The sequence below is a fragment of the Rattus rattus genome, chromosome 16, assembly GCF_011064425.1.
Source record: "Rattus rattus isolate New Zealand chromosome 16, Rrattus_CSIRO_v1, whole genome shotgun sequence".
Lineage (NCBI taxonomy): Eukaryota > Metazoa > Chordata > Mammalia > Rodentia > Muridae > Rattus > Rattus rattus.
Window position 1 is genome coordinate 13,797,357 of NC_046169.1, and position 19,735 is coordinate 13,817,091.

The following is a 19,735-nucleotide window of genomic DNA, read 5'->3' on the forward strand; positions in this document are numbered from 1 at the left end:
ACCCTGCAGTTTGGAACGGGGTAGTTACGGGGCATTGGCATCTGGGGGCCTGAGGAAGGAACTCAGTATGAGGTCTGGGGGGTAGAGGGTCATCTTGCCATACTGTGTCATGCTGGCTAAGGTAAGAACCAATGACTCCATGACTTTGGTCTTACAATGTGGCATCCCAGGGATCAGGTGGACAGGTTCACAGAACGACCTGTAAGAAACCTTTTCCATAATGAGGGTTACAGAAAACCAGGAAGGGAAGCCAGGTCCTGGAATTGGACTGTGGATTGAAAGGCCAGTGTGGATCCTGTTTTGGCTAACGCTGGAAGGTACATCTGTCCTCACTATGCTGGGCTTGGCTTCTGTCTGGCTCACTCCTCTTCCCCGTCTATCTGGTGCCCTAGCTCTCAGTGTGGCATCTCTGCTCACACACAGTAGCACTGTTACAGGAACACTGCCTACCAGGCTTGCACTTGGCCCAGGCACATGCATTTAGGGGCACAAGCCATTCTGTGACCTGGAGCGGTCAGTGAGGCTGTGCGGGCTGAGCCTGGGGTCTGTTCTAGGCTACTGTGGCTTTCCTACCAGGTGCTGTAGATGGAACCTGACGAGGATCCCCGAGTGCTGCCCACATTGTGTTGCTTCCTCAATACAATACCAACTGACCGCCGCATCTGCAGAGACAGCTGCAGGCCCTTCCTGGCAATTTTGCAGCAGATTTGAGGGAGGCGTCCAATCCTCTCTATCCTTCAGTTCCCAATCCTCCTGCCTCTGCTGACCAGTGCTGGGATTAGACCTGCTTTGTGCCACCTGGGGTTAGAACTCCTGGCTTTGTGCATGACAGAGGTGATAGGCAGGCCCTCTGCCAACCAAGCCACATCCCAGGAACTGACTTTGTTTATTTGGTTTTGAATTTTTTTTGTTTTGTTTTTGTTTTTCGAAAGGTTTCTCTCTCTAGCCCTGGCTGTCCTGGAACTTGCTCTATAGACCAGGCTGGCCTCAGACTTACAGATCTCCTGCCTCTGCCTCCCAAGTGCTGGGATTAAAGGTGTGTGCCACCACTGCCCAATTTGAATTTTATTTATTTTGAGGCCGGTTATCCCAAGCTGTCCTAGAACTTCCCATCTTCCTGCCTCAGCCTCCCTGGAGTGCACATTTGGAGTGCCAGAGCCAGTGCGTGTGCGTGTGCGTGTGCGTGTGCGTGTGTGTGTGTGTGTGTGTGTGTGTGTGTGTGTCTGTGTGTGTGCGCGTGTGTGTGTCTGTGTGTGTGTGTGTGTGCGTGTGTGTGCGTGTGTCTGTGTGTGTGTGTGTGTCTGTGTGTGTCTGTGTGTGTGTGTGTGCATGTGTGTGTCTGTGTGTGTGTCTGTGTGTCTGTGTGTGTGATCGTCATTCTTTCTTCCTCCCTAGACACCTGATTGTTCACATCTCTGTTGACTTGTGGGTGATTTTTGGTTTTTGAAGCAATGGCTTTAATGTGGTTTTCTGGTCTTCTCTGGTGTCACCGATGAGGTAGTGGGGATCTTGAGGCAGCCCCGGATGCTGTCAACATGACTCTTGGTCCTCCTGTTCTGCCTGGCTTCCTGTCACAGGATGCTGTGGTCTGCCAAGGACATGCAGCTTCCCTGTGGAACTGAGTTTTCCAGGAAGCTTGTCTGGGTTTTTGGATTATTTAAAGCGGGGGTGGGGTGGAGGTGGTAATGGTGCACATGTGCATGGAGGCCACAGCTCAACTTCAGGTGTCATCTTCAGGACCTCTATCACTTCCTCTGAGCCCAGCAGGGTTTTTCATTGGCCTGGACCTCACCCAGTAGACCAGACTGGCTGGCCAGTGCATCCCAGGATCTAATTCTCCACAACCCCATCATTGCACAGACTAGCGCTCTCTACCACACACCTGGTTGGAGCCTTGGACCAGGCACTTGGGCCCAGGCCCATTTGCCATTCCACCTGTGCTAACTAATTTTATGTCAGTTTGACCCACACTAAAGTCAGAAGGGTCGCCAAGTGAGAAAATGGCTCCGTAAGACTGGGCTGTAAGCAGGCCTACGTAGCATTCCTTAACTGGTGATTGGTTGGGAGGGCCCAGGCCACTGTGGGTGGTAGTCTTGGGTTTTATTAAAAGGAGGCTGAGCCGGGCATCTCGGGAGAGCCAGTCAGTAAGCAGCACCCCTCCGTGGCCTCTGCATAGCTCCAGGTTCCTGCCCCACTTGAGTTCTTGTCCTGGCTTCCTTCAGTGATGAACAGTGAGAGCTGTCGAAGTGTAAGCCAAGTGAACCCTTTCCTTCCCAACTTGCTTTTGGTCATGGTGTCTCTGCACAGCCGTAGTAACCCTAACCAGGGTCCCACCCCTTGCTAGTGCCTCCTTTTTAATGAAAGGACTTGGGGGCACTATATCCCCCCTCAGCAGTCACCTCCCTTCCTCGCTGTGGGCTGAGAGACTCTAAGACTTGGCTGCACTTGCAATGTTGAGTCAGCTACAAGGAATCTCAGGGTGAAGCCGTGATGGAAGCCCAAGCTTGCTGAGTCCTTGGCAAGTACAATCCCGAGTTGTGTCTGTGCAGAGATCTGCCTTGGGGCGTATGTTTGTGTGAGTGTGTGTAGTTGCAGCCCAGCCCCTCTGCGCTGTGTTGACTGGATCCTGTCATCTAACAGGAAGCAACTTAAGGGAGGAGGGTTGATTTGGGGCCCCTGGCTTGAGAGGACAGTCTCATGGCAGGGAAGGGAGAGGCATGTACAAGAGGCTGCTGTCACACTGCTTCTGTGGTCAGGAAGCAGAGAGAGGTGGATGTTGATATGTTCTTTGTTTGCCTTCTCCTGTTTATCATCTGGGATGGCAGCCCATGAACTGGAGTTGCCCATTCGGGGAGAGTCCCGCGTCAGTCCACCCACTCTAGAAAAACTTTGGCTGATGTGTGAAGTTTGTCTCACAGGTGATTCTGTAAATATCTAGTTGATATAAATCGTCACACTGGGCTTGGTACTAATCAAGGCAGAGTTTCCTGTGGCCACAGAGAGCCTGAGTCCTGTTACTGTCTACAGGACTTTCAGACCTGACCTTGTACGTATGGCTGACCAAGAGTGTGTCAGGGGTCCATGAGACCTGAGAAGATCCCCATTCTCCCAGCTGCCTACACCCCTACACAGGACTTGGGAACTCATAGTGAAACATTCTAGGCGCTCTTAGTAGAGCCCAGACCCTTGGGTTTTCCTGAAAGCACAGGGAGGGAGAATGTAGGGACACTTGATATACTGCCAGGTTCACGAGACAGACTCCTCCTAAGAAGCCATTGCAGCCTGGAGAGGGAGCCTGTGTCTTCAGTCTCATAAGCCCCCTGCAGGGGGCTGCTATATGATAGGGCCTTGTTCATGTCCTCCATATCCACTGCAGTCTGCCACAGCAGGGGAGACCTGAGAGCCCCACACAGTATTTAGCGGTCCATCTGTGGGCCTGTGCACAGACCAGCCATGCCTTACCACTGGAGTTCGTGGGATCTTTGCGCGTGCTGGCTAGGGTGCCGGGGCCTGCCTCCATGGCCTCAGCAGATTGTGACTTGGGAAGAAGTCTACAAGGTTGTGACTTTGAGCAAGAAGACTACAAGAGAGCAACCCTAGGTACACATGTCCTCTACAGCAAAGGGAAAGAATGGCCAGTGTTAGGGCCTCCGTCCCTCTGAGAGCCACGCTGCCTCCTAGACCCATCGTGCCACAGCTTCTCCATGGTGTGGCAAAGACAAACTCATCCCCAGACCCACATTTGCTAAAGATCATAGGATATGTTGTAAAGGAGCCCAGCGTCATGCTCAGAAGCCCTAGAGATCAGAGCATTTCTCCATGTAAATCCCTCCTGTAGTGAACATCAGTGGGGTTGCTCGGGATACTTAGCTGGGACCCACGTTATCAAATGTGGGAGGGAGGGTCTTGGGCTTGGCAAGCTGATAGCGATTGCCTGACTTGTCCTCTCCTGGCTCCTGGCCACCTGCCCCTGGCTTGTGCTGCCTGTGGTTTGAAGTCACTGATGGCAAGTCCACTGACAGCCACTAGGTGGAGCTCTGAAGACAAGCCTGTCTCAGAGACAGGAAACACAAACCCAGGGAAGTCCTAAGGCGGGCTCTTCTGTTCACAGCTTGAAATTGACAGCACTTCTCACTTTACAGCATTCTGTGTGTGTGTCTTCCCAGGCTCATGTCATCCATGATGAAGGTGGCATGGGGCTGGCCATCCTTGTCCTCTCCCCAGGAGACACTGAGGGCCACTCCATACCTGACCTAGTTGCCAGATCTCCAGGTTCCTGGCTGATGAGTTCTGACAGGTGCATGCAGCCACATATCCAGCGACCCATTAAGAGACTGTTCCCATCATTCTAGAAAGTTCTTCAGGGCCCCAGAGACAGTGTCTCCTTTAGTGGCCTAGGGAGTCAGGCTGTTGGGTGTCCAGGGTGACTGCTCATGCATGCACACAATGCATATTACACACACACACACACACACACACACACACACACACACACACACACACACACACAACACAAATGGAGGAAGACCTGGAAATAGGAGAGTGGGGAAAGCAGGAGTGGGTGGTCAGAACACATAACGAGTATAACTTTCCAGCAGTGGTGATTTTTTTTTTTCTTTTTTCTTTTTTTCGGAGCTGGGGACGGAACCCAGGGCCTTGAGCTTGCTAGGCAAGCGCTCTACCACTGAGCTAAATCCCCAACCCCCAGTGGTGGGTTTTAAGTCCTTCCCTTTTCCTAGCTGACCTGACACCAGCCAGGGACACTGGCTCCTTCACTGCAGGGCAGCTAGGGGAGCTGAGTGGCAGGGTCCTGGCTCATCCCGCCTTTCTCTAAAAAGAAGCCCGGAGACTCAGCTATGATATATCTCAGATTAGGGTTGGAAAGAAGCCTCGGGGGCCTAACGTGCACCCCAGAAGAAAACAGTGACTAAGTCTGGGAACGTAGTTAGCACTGCCTTCCCTCTTTAGGCCTGAAGTGCATGTGACTGCTTAGGGGACCTCTGCTCGAGTCCCTCCCTTGGAAAGCTTGCTGTGCACCCCTGGTCCTGTCCGTACCGCTGACTGCGGGACATGCTGGGCAGCATTAGAGGCTATGTGCCTGGTCCTGTGGCAGCAGGGCTATCGCATTTGCTGAGGTTCTCGGTGTATCTTTCAGGGACCCTGCCACTTGTACATCTAACAGTGTAGAAAGGCCAGGGAACTCAACTGTGGGAGGAGTCCCGTCCTTGCACTACTGCCCTGGTGGACCACACAGAGGACTGTGACGATCCTCCAGAGAGGCTGTGCCTCAAGGTAAGTTGGATCCAGTGGATTTGGACTCCCTTGATCTCAGCTCTTGGTTTTGCCAAAGCCGATTACACCATAAGAATACCAGGAAAAGCACACCCCCAACTGCACGTTCATTCACACACACCTTTAACAAAGCCAGGCAAGCTCACAGCACACTCCAGACTGGGAGCTCCTTACTCACTCCTTACTGTGAGCACGGGGTCTGTTTCATGAGCACCACGCCCAGGTTCCTACTTGTTTACTTATCACCCAGCACTCTGTGCACAGTGGGGTCAGCTGCTGCTGGGGCGGACCCTCCCACGTTTCAGGGACCTCAGGGAGCTGCTAGGTTGTAACAAGACCCTCAGCCTGTCCCTAGAGATGGGTGATGTTTTGGGGGAAAGTAGGATGGTACAAAGGTATAGCCTTTCCCTTGCTAATCTGCGGCTAGCTGAGTGAAAGTGTCAAGTTCTCTGTTACCCGTAAGGCCTGCAGTCACAGGGTACGTGCCATCTAGCAACTCTGGGTTTATCAGCTTAATGTAATTCTGTAGACAAACTAGAGTAAACGAAAAATGCTAAGATTTCTAGTATGAGTGGAAACAGTCTTTTAAAGAAAGATTCGTGTTATTGTTTATGTGTACGTGGGTATCCAGGAAGGCCACATGGGTGCCCCACGTGGTGGGTGGGGTGTTAGATCCCCTGGAACTGGAGATGTAGATGGCTATGAGCCACCCTGTGGGTACAAGGGATTGAACCCAAGTCCTTAGGAATAACAGCCAGTGTTGTTGTTTGGGGCGGGGGGAGCAAGGTTTCTGTGTAGTCCTGGCTACTCTGGAACTCACTCTGTAGACCAAGCTGCCCTCAAACTCAGAAATCTCCCTGCCTTTGCCTCTCAAGCGCTCGGATTATAGGTGTGCTCCACCATACGTGGTTTATAGCCAGTGTTCTTAATCCCTTAGCTACCTCCACAGCCCTGAAGACCTTGTCTTGAGACAAGGTCTCCTGCAACTGGGCTCAGATTCAAACTCTGTTGCCCAGGATGCCCTTGCCCTCCTCCCAGCTCCCAGATGATTGGCGGGTTTATGAACGTGCATCACCACACCAGGGTCATGCGGGTGCTGAGACCAAACCCGGGGCTTCATGCGTGTGTGCTAAGGAAGCCCCCTTCCACCAAGCTGCATATACAGCCAAGAAACAGCCAGCTTTAAGGGACCTTGCTTGTTGGTTTCTGATACAAATCACGTACCCTAGAAGCACACATTTTAGAAAATAAGACACTGGACCTGACTGTAGCTTAGTAGTGGGCGCTGTTGCAAAGTCCTGGTGGTGAGAATCCCCACCCCCACCATTAAAAAAGTCATAAAGGGAGACAGGGTGATGAGTGTTAAATAATTTAATAGTCTTCAGAAGTGTGACTCTCATCAGTAGTTTCTTTTTCACATTCACAGAATTTCGGCAAATGGACCCAGCCACTGGGGCATATCCTGTAGGAAAGGAGTGAGAACACCCACATCTTCCCACAGGCTTCAAACCCAAAACCAGACACGCAGTTTATTGTCCTAAGTTCTCTCTGGCCTGACCTTTGCTGAAAGCTTTCTCTACAGAAGGTGTCTGTTGGTTCCTGGGCATATCTGCTCCAGTGAGCAATGGTTTCCTATGTCGTGTCATGTGGCATTGTGAAGGAAACCCAAGAAAAAGGTCCCTTTCTGGAATCCTGAATAATGATGCACAGCAAGCTTTCTTATGAGTTAATGAAAATAAGAACATTCGTTGTAAATAAAACCATCAAGACGGTGTCGACGGCTAAACTAACAAGCCTTGGGGAAGAGTATGCCCTGGGGAAGTCTTAAACTCACGCAAGAAAGCATCACTGAGTGACAGCTGCACACACACACACACACACACACACACACACACACACACACACACAGTAACCTCTGTGTGGTTTAGGTTCTCTCCTACTTTGGGAGGTGCAAGGTGCAGGGCAGAATTGGGAGGCAGACCCTGGAGACACACAGTGAACTTAGCACAGGATCACAGACAGCAAACATCTGAGCCCAGGGCCTACAGAGCGTGGGCGGCTGTGATGGAAAGCTGGGGTAAGGAGGAGGCTGGTGGTGGTGGGAATGGGGCCCCGGGTGGAAGGGTCCATCACTCCAGGGGTCTCTACAGCAAAGGGATCAGCACTGCAGATGGCCACTACTCTGGCGATGTGTGGCCCCGCCAGGAAGACCCAGGTAGGCATCTGGGTCTCCACTGTTATCCCTGCAGCAAGTAGCCATACAGTTGATCCCAGTCTCACAGCTCTGGTCCTGGCTTCCAATCCCTCACAGGTCCCCAAGAACCTGGCCAGTTTGTACCTAAGGCCACTGAGAAAGTACAACAAAGGAACATGATTTGGGCCTCCCCCCACCTTGCTTGTGGGTGACTGGGGTGAGGATTCCAGGGCATAGAACCCCTAGACCTGGGGTCTGCCCCTCCCCTGGACCTCTGCTTGTAGCAAAGGGTGCAAAATGGTCCACAGGGCAAAGACTGTTGAACTGGGACCCTGACATTGCAAACAGCCCTGCCCACCAGAATCCTGTTTCCTCTGTGACCCACAGAGCTTAGGTTGCCTTTTGCTTGCCCTGACCTTGGTCCCTGGGCTTGCTCTCACCCATAGGACAATTATAGCGGGCCTGCAGGCCAGGCCTAGCTAGAACATTCATGGTGAGGGTTCTTGTTTCTTCGGCAAGCATTAAGGTGTTCAGTATGGCCATCAGGACGGGAAGCCTCAGAGCCCTCACTCAGCTGTGCGCCTGGGGGAATAGTAGGAAAGTCAGGCTTTGCCACTTTAAAGTCCTCAAAATTCTTCAGCCATAAGCAACTCTGAAGACGCCTGTCTAACCCAGCCCTTTGGTTTATTCATGAACTGAGACCAACAGAGCATGCCCAGTAGGTCACAGCTAGGGTTGAGGGCCTCATGTTTCTCCCTAATTCTCCTTAAGGCAGATTAACTGGAGCAGTCACCATCCAAGAAGATATAGTTTGCATAGAATAGATAAAACTAGGGGCTGGGGATTTAGCTCAGTGGTAGAGCGCTTACCTAGGAAGCGCAAGGCCCTGGGTTCGGTCCCCAGCTCCAAAAAAAAGAACCAAAAAAAAAAAAAGAATAGATAAAACTAAAGTTACCGACTCAGAGCAGCCAGGACCAGCCCTGGAACCATGTGGGAAGGCCGCCAGCTATGGATCACACACTGGCCTTCTGTAGAGGCCGTCAGGTTAGATGGTCATATGGAGATCTTTAGAACTAGGAGCAGGGACTTGTGGCCTGCCATGTAACCTAGACAAGGCTGGTGTGGGACTTCTTTTTATGCCCACATTAGAGTAAAAAGTCACCAAACACAAGGATGGTAAAAGGCCCAGAGGCACTGTGAGAGGCGAGCCTCACTTCGAACCACCCCACAGCCGTGTGGAACTGGCCAAGCTGGGCTTTCCCTGGATACCAGTCCCTCGTCATCTTGGAGCGCCTAGCCTCATACCATCCTGCCTTTCCCTTCCATGCCTGGCTAACACTTTACCACATCCAGATCTCTGGAAGACCCTTGGCACTAAGAGAACACACTTTTCCTTCCATTATTTATGTGCATATGTGGAAGCACTGGGAAGACAGACCTATACTAAGATTCTCACGCAGTAGAGGAGAGGTGCCAGATGTGTGGGTGGGGACAGGGCCAGTGCTCCATAGCTGTCACTGTCAGCAGTAGCTGTGGAGCTGCCACAGGCTTGACACACTGTCCTGTCCTCAAGCTGTAACACTGGTATTTGCGACAGCCGTGTTCCCCTGAACTGCCTTCTTCTTAATACTAGGTATTTTTCTAACACTTCTTTCTATTTAAAAAAATAATAGGAGAATCAAGTATCATATCAATACGGAGTATAAATACTGGCTTTAGATTTCATCGCTTCATTTAGAAAGCCCAAATATCAGGGAGACCAAAGGTCAGCCTGCTTTTGAGGACATGGACCTTGAAGATGCCCCTGGGAGAAAGGCACCACCGTGGGTGGGATGGTGAGGGTTAGGTAGAAGCAGCCTCTTCACACAAGGCACCTCTGCTTTCCACAATGCAGCTTAAGACCAAGATTGGTCTTTTAGGGGAAAACAGAAAATGTCAAGAGAAATGCCCTGCTGTGCTACTCTGGCTTCAGCGTGTCTTTTGGGTTGGAAGCACCATGTGCTTGGGGAACAAAGTGCTATGCGTCCAGTTGAGTTGTAGTGTTCCTCATGGTCAGGCCCTCTCCTTGGACGTCGGCCCGGGGAGGGTCAGCTACGCCTGTGCCATCACCTGCTGTATCCCCGCAGGGTCGGGGGAGCAGTGGCGGCGCCCACAGTGTATCTTCTTCACCAGGCGCCGGAGCTTGCTGGGGAAGGCTTTGTTGATGTAACGGTAGAGCAGCGGTGTCACAGAACTGCTTGAGAAGGCCAAGAACTTGGCCAGGTCCTTAGCAACCTGTAGGATGCCCAGATAATGCCCCTCCACGGTCCTTCCCCGTGACGCCAGCACCGTGTGCCCCAGGCTCAGGTAGTAAGGTGTCCAGAGGCCAAACTGTGTGCACACAGTGGCCACCAGCAGCCTGTGCACTGAGGGGTCCAGCCTGCTGGTGTCCTGGTCCAGGGGTGTCTTCCTTCCCAATCCTTGAGATGAGTGCCAGGGCATACAACACAGCCAGACCTGGCACCACGTAGCCAATGAGCACAAGGATGGCGTCGGCTGCCTCCGTGTTCTGCATCCGGGCACACTCGGCAATTCTAGAAGACACATGACTGCAGATATAGAAGAGCAGGGAGGAGAAGCTGGTGAGCACTGCCCCTCCCCAGACGAAGCCACACACGTGCCGGGTGTTGTACACACTAGCCATGTAGGTACGCGGCAGGGCACGCTCGATGTAGTAGTCAAGACTCAGCAGTGCAGTGGAGTACATGGTCACCAGGGAAGCCACGTTGAACAGGATGAGCAGTGTCACATGGGCCTCGCTGCTGAGGCTCCACAGGGCCCACCTGGAGTGGGCAGGACCCAGTAGGTAGGCAGGTGCCAGTGCCGTGAGCACCAGCCCCGCCACAGCCATGTTCACGAAGTACACATCAGGCATGGTCATGCTGTTCTTGCTGGCCAGATTGGCCAGCACCAGAAGAGCATTGTAGCCTAAGCCCACAGGGACACCTGCCCCCAGGTAGAACAGTGAGAGGACCCACAGCCCCAGGCGCAGGTTCCGGCACAGCGGCTCCTCAGCCCACGCTGTGCTGTTGAGTGGGCCACAGCTCCACATGGCAGCTCACCCCAGCTTCGCAGCTCTGTTGAGAGAGAAGGGACAGAGTTAGTCACCATTCCTGTGTACATGTGTACCAGCATCTGCCAACATATGTGCGCCTGCAAACAGGAGGCTCCAGGCCAGGCTGCTGTAGCCATTCATAGCCATGGTGAGACTCCTGGACTGGTGGTGAAGGAAACCAAAACCCCAGGTGACCCACCAGAGAGGCTGTTGCAGAAACCATTAGACGTGTGTTCCATGTGCCTTCCTGTGCCACGACTGCACCAGCTGTGCCTGTCACCATGAACAGAGCTACTGCTGCCTTTTGGCACTGGTTAGGGGACTCTTTGGGGACAGAACCTCAGAGCACTTGGCAGTGCCAGGCTGCCCCCTTTCTTTTGTAGAAGACATTAGTATAGGCTGTCATCTGGTAGGACATGGACACACACCTGCCATGGTGTGTGTCAAGGGGGGCATGAAGAGGGTGTGTGTGTGTGTCTCTGTGTGTGTGTCTGTGTGTGTGTGTGTGTGTCTCTGTGTGTGTGTGTGTGTGTGTGTGTACCAGAACAAGCACACGGATAAGCACACGTGAGATACGGGTGTTGCACACCTGTAGCCCCATGCACTGTACCCTGAGAGCAGAGCCTGGGAGAGCTACTGCCCTGGAGATGTGTGGAGACAGCAGGCACAGGCACCACCGAGGCTGGTGCAGCCTGGGCTGAGCATGGACGCTGCGTGGTACCCACATCATTTCCCCAGCTCTGTAGTTACTCTTGACGCTTGCTAGGTTCCTGGGCACCCAGATCCAGCAATGCAGGGAGACGTGGGAGGCCTGGGTGAGCCCCGGAATTCCTTTCCTCCCCCAGGGTCACTGACCCACGGGGCAGCACAGAGTCTGTGTTGCAGTCTGTCCAGTCGGTCTTGATGTAAGTGAATGCGAGTTTGGCAAGCAGGTCTATAGAGAATTCCTCTTCACCTGTTCTTCAGGGACACCCAGTTCTTTAATGGGGAACTTTACAGTCAAACTATACTTTGGCGCAACCAGACCTCTGGCTCACAAGATCAAAAGAGAAAAAGCATCCCGAGCAGATACACTGGAGTGAACATTCCTGTTTCCCAGAGTGCAGGGACAAAGTGAGGAAGCCAGGCTGCTGGTGTTGGCACTAGCCCCCACTGGGACTAAGGGCTGTCCCCCACTTGCTCTACACAGCCAACTACAGGGACAGTCACAGCAGTGATGGAGGGTCCTTCTTCCACCACAGACGCACAGGCCAGCAGAAAGTCTGGGTGGGATGGGGAGTTCCAGTGGCAGCCATTATTCTGGTGCCATTGGCATCATGCGTTTCTGGACATCGACCTGTCTTCCTCCCAGGTCAGGCACACAGGGTTCAGCTCAGCAGGTGATGCTGGGACTTATTCAGATGTAGCACGTGGGAGGCCACTGAGAAGACCCTGCAGTCCTCACCTGTGCTCCCAGCAGCTAGGACAGTGGATAGACAAAAAAGGCCAGGGAGTGGGACCCTGCCTAGTACTAAGTGGCCCTGACCTCCTTCGAGGACAAATGCTTGCTACATCCTCTACCAGTCATGGGTTTCACTTGTTGTCCCCCGCCTGCTTCATGGGGAGCTGGGAACTGGTCCCCGAAGGGTCAGTGCACACCAACTCCTGGCCCGCTCCTGAAGTATGTCTCTTTGTGGTGTCTATTGTTTCTGGTCACCTCTTCCGGGCCTGCTCTCCTGTTCCCTTCTGTTCTGTGGCGCCTCCCCTAGCACTTAGCACAGAAGGCCCAGGGCATCATATGTGACTCCTGGCTTTGGTGGCTGAACAGGAGCACACGGTATTGGAGCTTCATCCACCAGACCACAGTGCCACAGTCCACAGGGAAGAGTGGGTATTCTGTGGACAGTGTGGGTGGGCATTAGTGAGTGTTCTCTCCAATCCTGGTCACCAGTCCCACCGCCACATTACATTGCTGCTGACCTGGCCTTGGTTAGCATTGTGGACGCAGGCTTTATGGAAAGTCTACCATCTGGTCCACTTTTAACCCTTCTTCCTCAGTGTGGAGAGAGGCTATGAGAGTCCACAAGATCCTCTGATGAGAACAAGTTTCCCAACACCGACGACAGGAACTGTGCCCTCCAGACCCTGCACTGTAGATGACTGTACAGCACTCTGTGTATCGAATAAGAGCTCCCTCCGTCCAAGGATTCTGCTCTGTCCCTCTTGCTCACGTCTATGTGACTCACTTTGGTAGCAGGTCATCAGTTCTAGCTTCCTCATCCTCTGCCCCACTAAGCCTGCAGCAGTAAGTGACAGCCACCAAGCTCCTACCTTTATTTCAAGTCCCTCGGAGGCCAGCGGCAGGCAGCATGGCGGGCCAGGGCTGGAGGGAGCCCAGCCAGCGATGCCCGTGAGCAGCACACACAACTCCTGCCACACTTGTTTCCCGTGAGTCGGTTACTCACAAAGCTGCTGGCTCCCTTGGCAGGCAGGGAGGCCCCTCCCTATCTGTGTTTACAGCTGGTTTCGGGAGGAGAGGCGGCACTTGGACAGTCTGCCCTCCAGATCAAGTGTGCTCACATCCTCTGTACCGTGTGGGGGTGGGAGGGTGGGTGGAGGGGTGCTCTGTATCTGCCCCGGAGCATCCAGCCCCAGGGCAGGGAAGGCCTGCAGGTCGGGTACAGGCAGCTCAGGTCTGGAGACCGGGAGCAGTTTAGTTCAGTCCTGAGTTCCCTTTCCCTTGAGGAAATGAACTGAACAGACTTTTGTCTGTAGAACTAAGGACAAAATAGTTGGACCTCTCTGAGACTCCGCCATAGAGATGCTGGCTGCTTTCACTGCAGGCCCAGGGACACACAAGGCTCTTTGAAGGCACAGCAGTGGCACAGGGCAGGCTTAGAATTGAAAACATCAGGGCTGGGGCAGGGGGTCCAAAGCCTCCCACACGTGCACTTCCAGATGTGCGTGCATGTGACCTGTCCAGGGCTATAAGAGCAGGCAGGAGCTACTACTTGGCAATAGAGCACTGTCGCCTGGCAGGACTGCTTGCCCCGCTGTGGCCCCCATGCAGCCTGGTGGGCACAGCAGCTGCCCGGACTGCTAATGGCCTGCAGTGAGAAGTGGGGCAGGAGGTAGGGCTCGGGCTCGCACTGGGTGAGCAGCTGGGCTTTAGGGAAAGCATCATGTGGAACAGTGTGTGTCTGTCTGGGTAGAATTCCCTCCATATTCATGTGCCGCCTGCCATGGCCTGGGTCTGCGGGCTGTGCCATGCTGTTTACCCAGCCTGCGTGCACTGCGGAGGGGCATGCTTCTTGCCAGCTTGTGGGTGCTGAACAGCTAGCTGATAAGCTTTGTCTAGCAGCTATCCGGTAACTGCTGCTCGAAATTTTCTTACTCATCAGAACTTTTATTTCAGATGGGGAAAAAAAAAAAAGCCAGAATAAGACTTGCTTTCACCTCTCTTCTAAAAGTGATATTCTTTACGGCTTGCTCTGATGTTGCTCCTAGGAGATGCCTCCTCCCAGCAGGCACAGCTGGGAGATCCCAAGAGCAGAGTGGCTGTGTAGGCTGCATCAGCCACGTCAGAGGCATAGGTCTGTCAGAGTGTCACTAGAGCCTCCGCCCCAACTTCTCTGCCCTAGGAATGTCCCTCTGGCCACCCTGAGAGTGTTCCCTCCCCACCTTAAGGTGTAGGCTGCAGCTTGGGGAGGAACAGCTGGGGATGGCCTTATGACAGCTGGGAGCAACAGGCAAGACTCCAGGACCATAGCCAGTCTCTGTGCTTGGCTGTAGAGCTCTGGCCTTGGGGACCTCAAGTCCAGTCAGTTCCACCTGGGGCACCGTACACGGGGGTCACCCCCCTTGAGGCTGTGGGCACCTAACAGTAGTGTCCCAGCAAGTCCAGTGGTCTCAACCAACTATCCTCCCTGTCCACAGAAGGGAATTAGGGAGGCTGCCCCATAGCATGTGGGCGTGGATGTACTCACAGGCTTCCCAGGGTTCCTGTCTCCCTGCATCTTCTTTCCTGTTCTTTTCCTTGCTGCTGGAGAAGGTGGACTTCCTGTAGCCAGTGAACAATGATATGGTTTCCACCCTCTGACCTGGGCTAGGCTGTCTTTCCAGTTAGCCAGGCCATCTGGTAATTTCCTTCCTGAGAAACTGGATCAGAAAACCAGTGGGAGGCTGGGAAGAAATCGTCTGGTGGTCTCCACAGAGACCTGCGCCTGTCAGGTGATGCTTGAGTTTGTCCAGTAATAGGGTAGGCTCCAGGGAGGTGCCCCCTACGCAGCAACATGGGGACAGCAGAGGTGGAGGCCAGCAATAAGTGCCCCCAGCACGTGTCACATTCTGCCCAAAGCTGCCTGAGCGAGTACAATGTTCATTCATGACCCAACTTCTGGGGCCCTGCCAGCTGCTGCCAGCCCCTCTTCAGCAGACCATGGAGAAAACACTCCCTCTAGTCACAAAACACTGCCCACTGGCCCAGCCCATGCTTGTGGGTGCCCTGTGTTGCCAGGAACACCCCACCTGTCCCCCCCCTTTCGCCATCTCTCCCTCTCTCTCTCTCTCTCTCTCTCTCTCTCTCTCTCTCTCTCTCTCTCTCTCTCTCCCTCCCTCCCTCCCTCCCTCCCTCTCCCTCTCCTGCCCCCTCTCCCTCTCCCTCTCCTGCCCCCTCCCCCTCTCCCCCCCGCCCCCTCTCCCTCTCTCCTCATCCTCCCAGACCCTCCTTTCTTCCATTCCTACTCCTGGCTGCTCCCATACCTGAAGTCCTCCCCCACAATTCCTGCCTACCCAGGTCTCCTTTGGTTTGCACAGTCTTCAGACACAGCACCAAGTCACCCCTCTGAAGCCAGGCCAGCCCATGACCCTGTCTCCTGTTCAATGCCCTGTTCTTCCTGATGGCTGCCAATCTTAACTTGGCAGCTACAGGCTCCTCTCAATCAGAGTCCAACCTTGCTAAGTCCTTCTGCCAGCTCTGAGTGGCCCTCACACCGTCAGTGGGGCTCTTGGTTTCTTCTGACCACTCTGTCTCAGAAAGCCCAGCCTCCCCGCAGCTGGCCTGCTGGTTTCAGGCTCCACCGACCCCAGATGTGTCTCCCAGAGGGTACTGTGGCAGCCCACACACTCTCGTTCCATATCTACATTGTCATGGGAGGTGCTACCAGCTCAGGCTCTGGCCAACACGAGCCCCAAACTCACTCCCAACCTTGCCAGGACAGAGGTCAGCATGTCCCTCATTCTGGGTACCCCCTCATTCAAGCACAGGGAACCTCAGTTAAGAGGACAAAGGGGCCAGGACCACACAGGCCTTAGGCTACCCAAGAAGAGCAGTTAGTTTGTTAATGAACTCATTAATGATATAGTGATTCACTTGCCCTCTGTCAGACTTTTGTTAATTACAATCATAAAAGGGGAAGGGGGTGAGGGAGATCAGTTGGTAAAGCGAGGACCTGACCCAGCGTTTATATGAAATTTGGGGAGACTGTGTATGTCTGTAACTCTAGCACTGGGGAAGCAGAGACAGACAGATTCCCAGAGTTTGCTGGCCAGCCTATAGATGAATCACTGAGCTCCAGCTTCAGTGAGACTTCAGAAATAAACAGAGGACAGTGGAAGGGGACATGGACGATGTTGGTGCTCTCTCTCTGTCTCTGTCTCTCTGTCTTTGTCTCTGTCTCTGTCTCTCTCTCTCTCTCTCTCACACACACACACACACACACTCACTCACTCACTCACTCACTCACAGACTAGCAACAGTGGTACAGCCTCAGGGGAAGGGTCTTAAGGTTCCAGCATGTGAGGTTAGGACAAAGAGGCCAGCCTTACAGGAGCAGGGGGACACCTGGCTGTGTGTGAGAGCAGAGATAATCCCCACTTAGCTGAACCCCTCAGCTGATAGCTTCTCAGTCTCCTCCATCCAGAAAGCAGCAAAGGGAGGAGCAGAGCACAGGTGTCAGGGAGGACTGGGATCAGGACAAGGAGGCTCTCCTTGTGTGTGACAAGTCTAGATGGCACTGAGGTTTGCCGTGGGACCTGAGCGAGGTGTTGATAGAGGGAATGACAGTGGGTACAAAGACAGTCCTACCCCAGCCAGGGTGGCAGCTCAGAATAGACACCAGGAAGAACTCTCCATTCCTGTTTCCTGCCCAAGCTGCCTAGCTGACTCTAGGATGACCTCAGCCAACCTGTTCACTACCCTTCCAAGCCTGACAGAATGGCCCGGTAATGAGCACTGCCTCCATCCTGGTGGGTGTGGCCTAATTAGTACCTGGATCTGAGCAGGCTGGTGGGCACCTAGGTGGTGGTTCTCTCTCCCTCAGACACCACCCTTGGCCTCCTGATGACTTGGCTGTGGGTCCCAGTGCCCTCCAATGTGGAAGGCTGGGATGCCTAAGGGAAGATTCTCCAGTGGGCTTCCCCTCTTCCCCATCATTCTGGGCTATCCAGGAGCACTAAAGAAAGGAAGCCTCGTCTGCATCCTAGACCACAGAGACCTGCAAGACGGGGTCCTCCGCAAGAACATAACTATATTCGGATGCCTCGAAGTTCCGAGAAGTACTGTCCAGGTCAGGAGTTTACCATCTCGCTCTAGGACCTGAGGATATAACTTTGGGGTCTTGGATCCTGTTGAGACTAAGGTCTCACTAGGTAGCTCAGGCTGGCCTGATTGTGATTCTCCTGCTACAGCGGCCTAAGTACTGGGATTCCAAGAATGTCCGTTATAGCTGGCTCACTGTAGACCGTCTCGACGCACGTGCCCAGATCACTCTGTGGCACTGTGCTGCCAATCAACAGGTCCTCGCTCAGAGCTGGGTTCAGGCAGGTCTGAGGGGAACATTACCCTGTGAGGTCTGCCCTTCTGCACAGCCCAACTTGCAGTGGACGCTGTCCCCACAGGGAACCTAGGGCCTCTATGTCCCCAACATGCCACATCAGGGTACTTAGGCATGGTTGTGCTAGTTTAAAATAGAAGATTATTCTGTCGTTGTTTTAAACAGGGTTTTAGATTGAAGGCCAGGCATGCCTTGAATTCATGATCCCACTGCCTCAGCCAATGCTGCGTGTTGGGATTACAGGCATAGGCCACTATGTCAAGCTCTAAATAGCGTCCTTACCTACAGGTGCTGATTACACTGTGGCCCGATGTATGCTGCACCCAGGAGAAGAGTTGAAATGGACATGGGGGTAGTGAGACTGGGAGCCCCTGCTGGGAGCTCTTGGGAGGCTCAGCCCCTCTTCCTGTGACAGACAGGCACAGGCTGAGGCGTTCCTGCAGCCCTTCTGCCTACAGACTATGCCCCTCTGACTAGACAGTTGTTGCCATCCTGTCCCTCAGTTTCCCCAGATGTAGACTTAGAAACTCCCCCAAGCTTGGGTGTCCGGGGTAGGGCATCCAGAGTGCTTTCTAAGCCTCCGAAGCACTGGGCACAGATCTCTAGTCTTTTTCCTAGCTGTCATCAGAGTAACAGAAGCTGGTCTGTGACCTTTCGCTCGGACTCTGTGTCAACTGACACATGGGAAGGGGAAACGGAGGGCGGGCGGGCATGAGAGCACATGGACCCAAGAGACACACTGCACGTGAGCTATCAGGGAGGGGTGGGTGTGGCTACAGGGGCAAATGTCAAGACTTTCCAGAATTCACTCCGGGGACCTGGCTTTCTCCAGTACGGCCATCAGGTGGGCGGCAGAGGCTATGCAGATGTAGTCTGCTCTGGCTTGGAGCTTGATGAGGATACAGCGAGCGCCCTGACGTTTCTCTAGTGACGTTTCTCTAGTATTAAACTACAGGGTAAACAATGGGCTCTACTGGCCTGAGTTCACTGCTTTCTAAGGAATGTGGAATTGGGAAGGGAAGTAGCTGTGTGTGTGTGGGTGGGGGGGTGTTTTCCGCTTGTAACTTAAAATTCTTGAGGCTCTGTGCCACTTGGACCCCTCACGGGGCTCCACGCTCAGCAAATGCACAGCAGTGACCCTGCTCATGGTCACAATTGACAAGGACCAGAGTCCATTCTCAGCTGATCTGTCAGAGCATTTAAAGATGAGACACTGACATCTTTTTTTATGCCTTATTTAAAACGAGTCCACGAGGTCTAAGTTAGTTCATTGCTAGTGGATTTCTCTAGCAACAACATGGCCACACTGAGTAAAAAATAGTGGTTTCCTGTGACGATAGGCAGCCAGAAGCAGCCCCAGAGGCAACAGCCCCCAGACAGTGCTAGTAGACCCAGACCCTCCTGTTCCTACGTGGCTGGAGCAGACTCATTCAACACTCCATATTTCATTTCTTTTTTTTTTTTTTTTTTTTTTTTCGGAGCTGGGGACCGAACCCAGGGCCTTGCCCTTGCTAGGCAAGCGCTCTACCACTGAGCTAAATCCCCAACCCCCATATTTCATTTCTTGCCTGTTAATCAGGAAATCGCATCATCTGTTGTTCAGGGGAATCTCTGTTGCCTGTTGCTTCACAACTTAGGCTGGCACCATCTGTCTGCCAGGCATGATGGCACAAGCTAGGTATCCTACCTAGAGGAAGACTGGGGCAGGAAGAGTCCAAGTTCAAAGTTAGTCTAGGCTGCAGAGTAATAATACAAGACCAGCCTGGGCAACCTGGGAGAGACCTTGTCTCAAAGTAAACAGAGGGCTGGGAAGTGTGGCTTAGCAGGAGAGCATCTGCCTAGAATCCCCCAGGGAGCGTCCGGTGTCTCAGCAGTGGACCATTTGCCTACCATGCTCAATGAGGTCCTGCATTCCCTCCCCAGTACCATGAAAAAGAGAGCCAGGAAGGGGAAAAACACCCCAGGTCTTCATTGCAGGGCCTGGCCTACCTAGGTCCTTGCTCCCCGTTCATCTGGTGGATCTTTGAGTGCACCTTTGGGATTACCTCAGGCCCCTAGCCAGGCACTGGGTGACACCATCTCTGCAGATGGGGAAGACGTGTGAATGAAGACACAGACTGGGCTTGGTGCCCCGGGTACGGGACTGTGGTCATGCCCTACTCCTTCCACGTTCAGATTTATATGCAGACACGCACAGTAGGCCATCAGCTGCTGTGCTGTAGGCCTGATGGGTTGGTATAAGGCGACCTGCTTCTGTGTGCCAGGAGACTCAACTTTGGCTGCGTGTTTTAAAACTAAGTGCTTCAAAAATGACTTCTAGATGTTGATTTTATTTCCCTTTGT

The 19,735-nt window shown here is 53.3% G+C and overlaps 2 protein-coding genes across 2 annotated transcripts in view; one reads left to right on the top strand and one right to left on the bottom strand.

Annotated features, from left to right (window-relative positions):
• The window catches only part of C16H7orf50 (chromosome 16 C7orf50 homolog), a 101,750-nt gene that overhangs the window by 58,392 nt on the left and 23,623 nt on the right, over positions 1–19,735 (top strand). The window lies entirely within an intron of this gene.
• Gpr146 (G protein-coupled receptor 146) lies at positions 9,170–10,753 on the bottom strand. The gene is given in 2 exon segments (XM_032886487.1): positions 9,170–9,923; positions 9,925–10,753. Coding segments are annotated over 2 exon segments (999 nt in total). The 5' UTR covers positions 10,578–10,753; the 3' UTR covers positions 9,170–9,577.